At 35.3% G+C, this 10,948-nt stretch overlaps 1 protein-coding gene across 1 annotated transcript; it reads left to right on the forward strand.

Moving 5' to 3' along the window:
* Positions 1–35: 35 nt before the first annotated feature.
* On the forward strand, positions 36–3,232 carry LOC129889550 (pentatricopeptide repeat-containing protein At4g19220, mitochondrial). The gene has a single exon (XM_055964906.1). It carries the CDS (start codon positions 205–207, stop codon positions 3,031–3,033), a length of 2,829 nt encoding a protein of 942 aa, XP_055820881.1. The 5' UTR covers positions 36–204; the 3' UTR covers positions 3,034–3,232.
* Positions 3,233–10,948: the final 7,716 nt, after the last annotated feature.

A 10,948-nucleotide genomic window follows, 5' to 3' on the forward strand; every position in this document is an offset into this window, starting at 1 on the left:
AGTGGAAACAAATAAACTGTTCAAAACCATGACAAACAAGAGTAAAGGAAGAATCCCTACAAAATAGCAAAACCAAGCATGAACCTAGAATACATTGTTAAAAACTCAACAAAAAACCAACTGCAGTTATTAGTAGCCAGCAAGCAACATGATAAGTTTACAATTTGTAAAGAACATCTCTTGAGAAACTGAAATGGACATAACATGAAAAAGCTTTCCAACTATGGATATAAACCTCTTTTCTTCTTCCCATCACTGCCAAACAAAATCTCTCAACCTTTGCAGTTCTCTTCTCCTATTCGTTACCGAAAACCCCTTTTCACTCATACCCTTTTCCCCATTGATCACTTTTTTATTACATATGGGAAAGTTCAACTTTGTGCTTACACTTCCCCTGCCACCCACCAATTGCTTGACAAAATGCCTCAAAGAAGAATTCAAGATTTCAAGAATGGCAAAGGGCATGAGATCTTTGAACTTGTTAACATGGTTAAAGAAAAGCCTGATATCTTAAGTGTTTCACAAGTACATGGCTTAAAGCTTAAAGTAGGCATGCTTGCTTATTTGCCCACTGTCACCACTCTCCTCATTATCTACTCAAAAACCAAGAATTTTAGCTCTTCATTGACACTCTTTGCTGAAATTATCAATAAAGATGTGGTTACCTGGAATGCTATCATGACAGCATGCGTAAAGAACAATTTTTTTGGATTTGCAGTGAAATTCTTTGCTGAAATGGTGAATGAAGGAAAGCAGTTTGATTCTGCCACGCTTGTTATTGTCATTTCTGCATTGTCTAAAATGAGAGATTTGAGAAAGGGATTGGTTGTTCATTGTTTAAGTATGAAAATGGGAATGCTTTCGGAGTCAATTTTAGGAAATGCCCTGATTGATTTTTATGCAAAATGTAGTAATTTGAGCTCATCGGAGTGTGTGTTTCTCGAAATAGAATGTAAAGATGTTGTTTCCTGGAATTCAGTTATTAGTGGCTGTCTTTATAATGGTCATCCTGAGAAGTCTTTGTTGTACTTCAAACATGTGGGTAATTTGGAAAAGGGTGCTGATAGTGTGAGTCTCTCTTGTGCTATTGCTGCTTCTGCATGTTTAGATGAGTTTGGTTGTGGTCAGGCTATTCATGGATGGGGTATAAAGCTAGGATATGAAGACAGATGCCACCTTTCAGTGGAAAATTCTCTCATTTCATTGTATTCCCAATCTGGGGACATTGCTGCTGGTGAATATGTCTTTAATAGAATGGAGTATAGGGATATAGTAACATGGAATTCAATGATAAGTGGATTCATTTTGAATGGAAACGTCAGTGATGCATTTGATTATCTTCATGAAATGCAGTACACTAGGACCATAGAACCGGATGCTGTGACATTAATTTCCATTATTCCTCTAGTTGCGGAATTCTTGCTATTGAGAGAAGGGAAAGCTATTCACGCCTTTACCATCCGGAGAGAGATGGGAGCAGAACTCTCGATGATGAATGCTCTCATGGATATGTATTTTAACTGCGAAAGGGTCAAGGACGCTGAGCAGCTTTTCTTAAATATGCCAAAGAAAGATCTAGTTTCATGGAATATCATACTCTCTGGGTATTCCCAGAATGACCAGTGTAGAGAAGCTCAGTCGTTGCTTAAGAAGTTCCACACTGGGAACTCAGAATGCAGCCTGTCGACTCTTCTGGGAATTCTTCCTGCTTGTGATTCCCCCAACTCAATTCAATTTGGAAAGTTGATCCATTCGTGGGAGGTGAAGTTGGGATTTGTAAATAATATCATCTTAGTAAATTCGTTGATGTACATGTATATTCGTTGTGGTGATCTAGTATCTTCTTTCAAATTGCTGGAGGAGATAGCTTATACTGCTGATGTGGATAGCTGGAGTACTGTAATTTCGGGATGCACACAGAATGGCCACTTCTGGGAAGCTTTAAATGCTTTCAAGTTAATGAGACTCAAATCAAATATCATCCATGATACTATTACTCTAGTCAATATCATACCAGCATGTGGAAATCTTGAATTGACATGTGAAGGAAAGTCAATTCATGCCCTAACTTTAAAGACCTCAGCTGGTCAAGATATTCGTGTGCAGAATGCTCTCATTACTATGTATGGAAAATTGAGTGATGTGGAAAGTGCAAGGTCAGTGTTTAAACTTTGCTTTCATCGTAACTTATGCTCTTGGAACTGCATGATATCCACTTTAGCTCAGAATAAAAATTCTAAAGAAGCAATAGAATTTTTCCGTTTGCTTGAGATTGAACCAGATGAGATCACCATGGCTACCATTCTTTCAGCTTGTCGTCAACTTGGAATTATTAGACATGGGAAACAGATCCATGCACACCTCATCAGATCTGGTTTTCACAAAAATGCTTTTGTATCAGCTGCTCTTGTGGATATGTATAGCAGCTGTGGCAGGTTAGACATTGCTCGTCAGGTATTCCAGAGTTCAGCAGAGAGATCTATTGCAGCTTGGAATTCAATGATTTCTGCATATGGTTTCCACAGCAATGGCGAGAAAGCAATTGGCATCTTTCATGAGATGATTGATTCAGGACTCACTCCATCAAAAGTCACGTTTATCAACTTATTAACAGCTTGCAGCCACACAGGGCTTGTTGACCAAGGCTTCTGGTATTACAATCATATGCTTGATGAGTACGGAGTTCAATGTTCCACAGAGCATCATGTCTGTGTGGTTGATATGTTAGGCCGATCAGGAAGGCTGCACGAGGCATATAATTTTATAAACGAGCTTCCAAGCCCCCCTGATCCAGGAATCTGGGGTGCTTTGCTCAGTGCTTGCAATTATCATGGTGATGTTCAATTAGGGAAAGAAGTAGCAAGTATACTGTTTTCGTTGGAACCTGAGAACGTCGGGTATCATCTTGCATTATCCAACATATATGTTGCTACTGGAAGCTGGAAGGAAGCTGGAGAGTTGAGGGACATTGTTCATATAAAAGGCTTAAAGAAATCTGCTGCTTACAGTTTTATTGATGTTGGCTCCACCTGAAACATCATGAAGGGGACCTCATGCAAAAGTTTAACTTCTAGTTACAATTGATCTTTTGCAACCTTTTCGAGATATTATCTGAATGGTATTTCTTTCCTGTATTACAAATACTTCACACGGTACGTAAAGAAAGTCGTTACAATTGATCTTTTGCACCCTCAACTTGGTCATTGATCCTTGAAAATACTTTCACTAAATCCCAAGATAATAGAACATTGAAGAAATGCATACTAAATAATAAGATGAAATCTCTTTTTTAAATATTAATATTTGTATGGGGGTCATAAAATAGTCATATATACTTTTACAACTGGGATCGTGTGGATTAATTATGCATTTTTTGCTATACTCACAACTATGAAATCTTCCTATACTCACAAAACATCAAAACAATCTTAAAAAAGATTATGCGAAATCAAACACAAAGAAGTGTTTAAAAAAAAAAACTACAAAAGCAACATCTATATAAACTAGATTTATATGTTCTTAATATTATTTGCTTTTTCAATTGAGATGGAACAATACTTTGAATCGAAAAATCATCAAAATATATTATCTCCTGCTTCGATAGTTAAATTCAACTTTGTCAAATAATAAAATATTTGAACTAACCTTTTGAAAGGAGCAAGAAAGTGAACAAAAGGATCAACTTAGATGAAAGCATATTCATGTTTTCAAAATAATACTTGGTGGCAATATGAATATTGGAATATCAAAACATTTGCATTTTTTATATTATATATTTAGCATAAAATCTTTATATTTTATGATAGTCTCTTCAATGTCAAAACAGTGCAATGATATTCATAAGGCAATTTCCTTAATTAACTCACTACTTACTTTATAGTATATGTGACCAGAATCACAAGTATTTATTGTACTAGATAAGAAATGCACGTATATATGTTCACTTAAAGTTAATTTGGTGATAAATTTTTTAAAAATTCCCTATCAAGATATCTATAATATTTAAAATAAGATCTGGATATATATAGAAAAATAATTAATTCTGATTAGTGATAACAAATGGGTGGATTGAATCGGATTTGGGAGAGGACAGAGAGAGTCAAGCGAGATTTGGGAGAGAGTCAAGCGAGATTTGGGAGAGAGATACAATTGATGTGTATATCTCAACAATAATTATATCACGAATACAATTGATACGAATTATTTGTATTAATTAAAAAAAATTGCTACTAGAAGGAGGAGAGAGGCGGGCGAGATTAGGAGAGGGAGGAGAGAGGCGAGCGAGATCTGGGAGAGAGAGGAGAGAGGCGAGAGAGATACAATTAATTTGTATATCTGATCAATAACTGTATATTTGGCCGATAATTGTATCACGAATACAATTGTATCAAAAACTATTGTATTCAATTTGTTGATGCAAATCAATTTTATCAAGTACATTCACGAAAATAATTTGTACTCAAAAATAGTTTGTATCGATGAAAATAATTGTATCGTTATTATAATTCATAACAAATTATATATGTATTTATGTGCATTTGTATTCGGTTGTTGCCTTGTGTATTTGTATCTTTTCTTGTTGTATACAACTTATTGAAAATATACCAGCCAAACATCATTTTGGAACTTTTTCATTTTACGGTGAAAATTCTCCTTTATTCCTAACTAGTGAATTCATCCATATAAAAACACTTTATTATATTTTTTAAAAAAATTATTTATAATATTTGAAACTAAAAATAATTTTGAATATTATAGTCCTCATACCAAAAGAATTCGTTATAGTTCGCTGATGTTTTGCCAAATCTCAATTCGCAAGAGGCTTCCTTTTTCTCGTTAAACGGAAAATTGAAGAAGAAACTGATAGGCGATAAAGAAACAAATTAAAAGATACATTTATACAGAAAGGAAAAGATGAATTTTAAAAAATCCAATAGTAAAAAGGATGGACAAAATTTTATTGAAGAAGATAGATCGACATTTTTTGAAGGCCTAGAACATAATAATGAAAGAGAAGCCTTGACGTATATTTTGTAGCGCCGAATCTAGTTCATGTTGGGTCATAGTGTCATGTAGTATGTTTCTTGTCGAGTTTGTTAATTGTTAATGGTCCTATGACCTTTCTAGGGTGGAAAAGACATGAAAGAAGTTACACACTAATTAAAGAAAAGAGCAAAACTCATATTACTTAGTGCCATACTCTATTCTTATTACTTTTTTTTTTTTGACAACCTCTATTCTTATTACTGCAAAAATAATATTTGAAACACCTTGAATGATTATAGTTTTTATACTCACTTGTGAAAATCCCATTGAGAGTACACATAAGATTCAAAGTTGGATCTTTCAAAGCACCATTGTTTATAACCCAAGTACGCAATAAGTTGTTGATGTAATAAAAAATTAAAGCACATAACAGAGAAAAGGAGTGAAGACGTAAAGTACGTAAAGATGGCTAAAGGTAACATATTAAAGATTAAAATAAAAGAGGATCAATATGGAAAACGATAATCAATGGAAGCGATGATTTGTAAAACGACAATCAAGGAAACGATGAGAGGAGGCCTTAATTGGAGGAAAGTTATGTTTCAACAGGGGGAGAAGAGAAGTGATGTTTCGATAAACGTTAAAGCGACGATTGCGTTCTACTGTACATAGGTTATAGAGAAAAAATTATAAATAAATTTCCTGATCATTGAGGCATGCCATGTAGGCGAGCCTAAGATCCTCTTATATATATATATATATATATATACTAGGTAATTCACCGGCGCTTCGCGCGGTAATAATCACCTTATTAAGCTTAGAAAAAGTTCTCACACAATCGCTTGAATTTTTTTTTGGGGGATCTGTGCGTCTTCTGCGCAAGAAGTTCAATGAGTACGAGTAAAAGTCTTAGTTAAAGCAAGGAGGCACGGATCAGGGAATGAAAAAGTCTTTGGATGAATGAACTTAGGTATCGAAGTTTGACTGAATGAGTTTCAAATAGTTAAACTCATTTTAGTCGAGCGACTAGGTACGAAACGTCTTGTTTGAGGGACAGTTTCAAAAAATGGACCGGGAATTCTGGAGCAGTAGGCTTGAGTTATAGTCCGTATCCCGAGCTTTGAGAAAAAAAATTTAATCTACTTTTGTCCTTTCTCTTCTTTCTGTTCTTTGTTTCTTTTTTGTATCGGAATGCTTGGAAATGATTCTTTTCTAATATTCAAATATAAAAGTAACCACAATTTTCTTTTTGGGAAATTTTAAGATATCAAGATCATTCCAATGTAAATTTAAAAAATTGATATTGTCTCATATCTCAAGAACCTACGGATAATGATTATAAAAGTCCTACTATTTGATCACTTTATCTTTCACTGGTCTTAACTTTTGTTCTCTCATTTAATTGGACAATTTATAAACTTTTCAATACTGAATGATTTTTAATGAAATAATCAAATGTTGTTGAATCAATTTTAGAGCGTACACGTATACTCCCTCTCAAGAGCTTCATGATATTAAAATTTATTAAAAACATGAGACCCATTAAAAAACAATACAATATGCATTTGAATAAATAAAATACTAAACCATGTAAAGCATGAGATAGAAAAGAAAAAAATGGGAGTTCCATAAATAGTATTGTTAAAATGTGGAATGTCTCATGACATAAGGACATATATTCATATTCCATAAAACACGGACAATAAAAGATACATTAATTGCCTTTTAAAGAGATCTTGAATTTCCTAGAGATCAAGATGAAATTAATTAATTTGAACAGAGGTTATGTTAAAGTGCAAATGCAGATTTTAGATTACACATCCTAGAGCTGGTGGCTTCGCAAGTACCGCACAGAAGCTCACAAACTTATCCTTCACTCCACCCCAATATTTATATGTTGGAATTTGTGGAAGAATAGATGCGCGAGCAAATACGGGGGGAAGAGTTCTAGCTTGGCGAGAGTGAAATTTACAGTTTTCAAGGACATCTCTAATCTTCTTAGAATCGCATACCCCTATATCCATTGGCCTTCGAACTGGATCCACACTATCTCCTACATAGATAAGTGTAGTCATGAGATGAAGATTACCCAAGTCTCATGGATTAAGCCACAACTCGGTTTCGTTAAGCTAAATACTGACGGTAGCGCGTTGGGTAATCCGGGGGCTATTGGGGGGGGTGGCATTGTAAGAGATCACATGGGTAATTTCCTCTTCGCTTACGCCATACCACTAGGGGAGGGAACCAACAATCAAGCTGAACTAGAGGCGGCTACTTATGGGCTTAGATGGTGCATTCAACAGGGCTTCCATCATGTTATCCTAGAAGTTGACTCGGAGTTGCTCACTAAATGGATCAGTCACCAGATGAAACCTCCGTGGAGCCTTCACCAGGTAACTCATGACCTTGTTGATATTACCAAATTATTTGCCTTCTTTGCTTGCAAACATGTATACAGGGAGGCAAACTTCACTGCGGATGCTCTCTCCAAGCACAGTCACACTCTTACCATTCCAGGCCACTACACTACCCTCCAGCAGCTACCTCGTGGTATTCGAGGATACTACATGCTAGATAGAATCGGCCTACCTAGCTTTAGGCGGAGGAAGACCAAACGGATTAAGAAGCCTCCATGATCTACTACTTTGTTTTGCATCCTTGGATTGATCACTCAATTGCAGTGTTTGTGATTCCCCATGTTATAATTTTAGCCATGTTCTTTGATGATTTTCGTTTACGCTAAAATTTTGTTGTATATATAGCTTTTATGAAGATTATCTCCTTTTATATTTAGATTTTTCCTTTACTATGTAAAGGGAGAGTCTCCCTTATTTATGTTTTTCTAGTTTCTTTGTATCGAGAGGAGTCCTCTCCTTTAGGTGCATAGTTTCTAGGACCCTTTTTTGTGTGCTTGTATCGGGGATGAGCTGATTGACCTTATTAGGAATATCGGCTTATGAACCACCATAGGATTGGAGGTTAGGTTTATGCCCCCCTCCGTGTATCTTTCTATTTTTATGTATAATACAGCTTGGGGGTGAGCGGCTCAACCCCTGGCCGCGCATGAGAGGTGGGAGCCTCGTGTATGGTCTGTTCCCAAAAAAAAAAAAAAAAAAAAAAAAAAAAAGATTACACATCCTAAAATTTGTAAATGCATATCAAGAATGACATGGAATAATTGTAAATATAAGGGAAAAGATTGCTATACATAACGTCATTAACAAAAATGCAATACACTATAGTAGTAGATGAACAACCTGATAGAAATAGTTGAAAATTAATTTAATTTTGGCATTTGTACAACTAATGTTATAGACAATCTTCAGCCTCTATTAAAACAGAAAAAATAAGAGAGAAGTAACACACTAACTTAAGTTCCTAACAGCTGACATGCTAAAATTCCACGTCCTGATTCATCTCTGTTAATTGACATACCTGCAATTTTCAATTTTCCAAGATGAAATTCACTTAATCATTAATCCTATCTAATCGATAGGACAATAAACAAGGTGCAACACTATTTTAGGTCAAGAAAGAGTATAATGTGGTGATCTACGGTTCATATTTAAAGAGAAGAAACATACCCTGTAGCTAGTTTGCTACATGAGCAAAACAATAGGAGAAACCAAATTTTATAAACCAGCCCTTCTTTTCTTTCTAGCATCAGTTGTATAACCCCTAAACAGAAAATATATATTTAATTCAAATTTCACTCCCACAATTATGAACCGTTCATTTCTCTAAGGTGATATTGAGGAGAATAAATGAAAGGATGAAAAAGAAACGACTCATAGATTGCACAATTCCTAAAACATTAACATATTCCACATTTCAATCAAATTTAACTTATGTTCAAAATTTGGAGGTGATTTCGTGGGACAACATAATCTTAATCAACAAAATAATTCATCAAGATATTGCTTTGCGTCTGCTTATATTCTCGCTCAGAAACTGGGCTCAGACCCTTCTGCACAATTACTATAAAGCTATGGAACTTGCAAATAGAAATACTATATCAGTTCTTGTTTTCATCTTACCATTTGCTTTAATCCTCAAACTTGTCAACATTACTATAATTACTTGGTACTCTTCACCACCCTTTGTTACTTTGTCTCTTGCTGGACACCAGCCTCGTCTCCTTTCAGAGAAACTGCTCCAAGTTCTCTTTTTATAACATGTCACCCTACAATACTGTAATAAAATTCCTACGTATATTTACGTAGTTGAGTATCAAATAGTTCCTAAAAATGTTTAATACAAGTTTAAACATGCCAAAAGAAGCCAAAAATATTACTACCCACAACCCCTAGCTCCAAATATGATTCTTGCATAATAATAACTGCAGCAAAATATAAACAATGGGGGGGAAGACAAAATAGGAAAAAAATACGTACAGAGAGTTCCGAATGAAAAGGAGAAGAACGGTTTCTTCTCTGCCTTGACTGCCACTAATATTGGGGAAGCCAAAAATCCCATAACTTCCAAAGCCAGAAGTCCCAGCTAAGCCAAAGCCGAAAATCCCAGAACTACCAAAGCCAAAAGTCCCTAAGCTTCCAAAGCCTGAAGTACCAACTACGCCAAAGCCTGAAATCCCAGAACTATCAAAGCAAAAATCCCCAGAGCTTCCAAAGCTAAAAGTTCCAATAATGCCAAAGCCTGAAATCCCGAAACTACCAAAGCCAAAAGTCCCAGAGCTTCCAAAACCTGAAGTACCAGCTATGCCAAAGCCTGAAATCCCAGAACTATCAAAGCCAAAAGCCCCATAGCTTCCAAAGCTAAAATTTCCAACAATGTCGAAGCCTGAAATTCCGAAACTTCCTAAGCCAAAAGTCCCAGAGCTTCCAAAGCCCGAAGTATCAACTACGCCGAAGCCTGAAATCCCAGAACTACCAAAGCCAAAAGTCCCCGAACTTTCAAAGCTAGAAGTCCCAACTATGCCCAAGCCTGAAATCCCAGAACTACCAAAGCCAAAACTCCCCGAGCTTCCAAAGCTAAAAGTTCCAACTATTCCAAAGCCTTAAATTCCAGAACTGCCTAAACCAACTCTTCCTTCACTTTCTCCACCATACAAACCCGCTACTCCTTGAGTAAATTATATGCTACTTTCACTCTATTAGAAAGTGCCCAACTGATGTTTTGCGATTTCAATCTCAGTCTATAAATTTGCGACCTGGAGATAGTAATGGATACTTTCCGCTAGGAGTAGAAATTATAATTCTTTTATAGTAGTATTTGAATTGGATGTACCATGCTTGACGTGTCATTATACTATATGAGTGTTTCATGTACTTTCTAATATATACAGTGTGATATAGCTTTGATCTATGTTACTTTGGTTTAGTTCCTATTATTGGCCATCTTTGTATTTTCTCAAATGTCATTGTCATCTATCCACGAGTTCTCATTTTTCAATATTCATAATAGTATTGTTTTATTTTTTATATTATAATAGTCTTTAGAAATAGTACATATTTTCCTGTATAAGCTTAAAACACCTAACAAACACTCAAAAAACTCATCATTCATTTAATTTCACAAATCGATCTTCATCAATTTTATCATCGAGAAAGCAATATACGCCAAGTCCCAAGTAATTGTATCGAATAGTTTTCAATGTTAGGGGGTTACATGTGGTGAAATAATTGAATCCAAGTAGCGTTTACAGTTATTTATTTTCCCTTTCGTGCACAAAAGTTGATGTGGCTCACTGGTTTAGTTTTTCCTCACAAAATTAAAGGTAGAAGGGCAGATCAATCCTACCAGGCATCGGCTTTTTATAAATTCAATATAATTAATTACTCATCATATTTGAACCCATTTTTCATTTTTTTAAATCATTTCCTCTAGGTAAGGTGTGCGTAAGACTAGTTTTTATTAATAAAGAAAAAGGACCTCAAAGAGAAAAGTACAAGGAGGACTAGGCCTTATCTTACTAATCCTAATGAGGTAACGAACCTCTACT

The sequence above is a fragment of the Solanum dulcamara genome, chromosome 5, assembly GCF_947179165.1.
Source record: "Solanum dulcamara chromosome 5, daSolDulc1.2, whole genome shotgun sequence".
NCBI classification, from domain to species: Eukaryota; Viridiplantae; Streptophyta; class Magnoliopsida; order Solanales; family Solanaceae; genus Solanum; species Solanum dulcamara.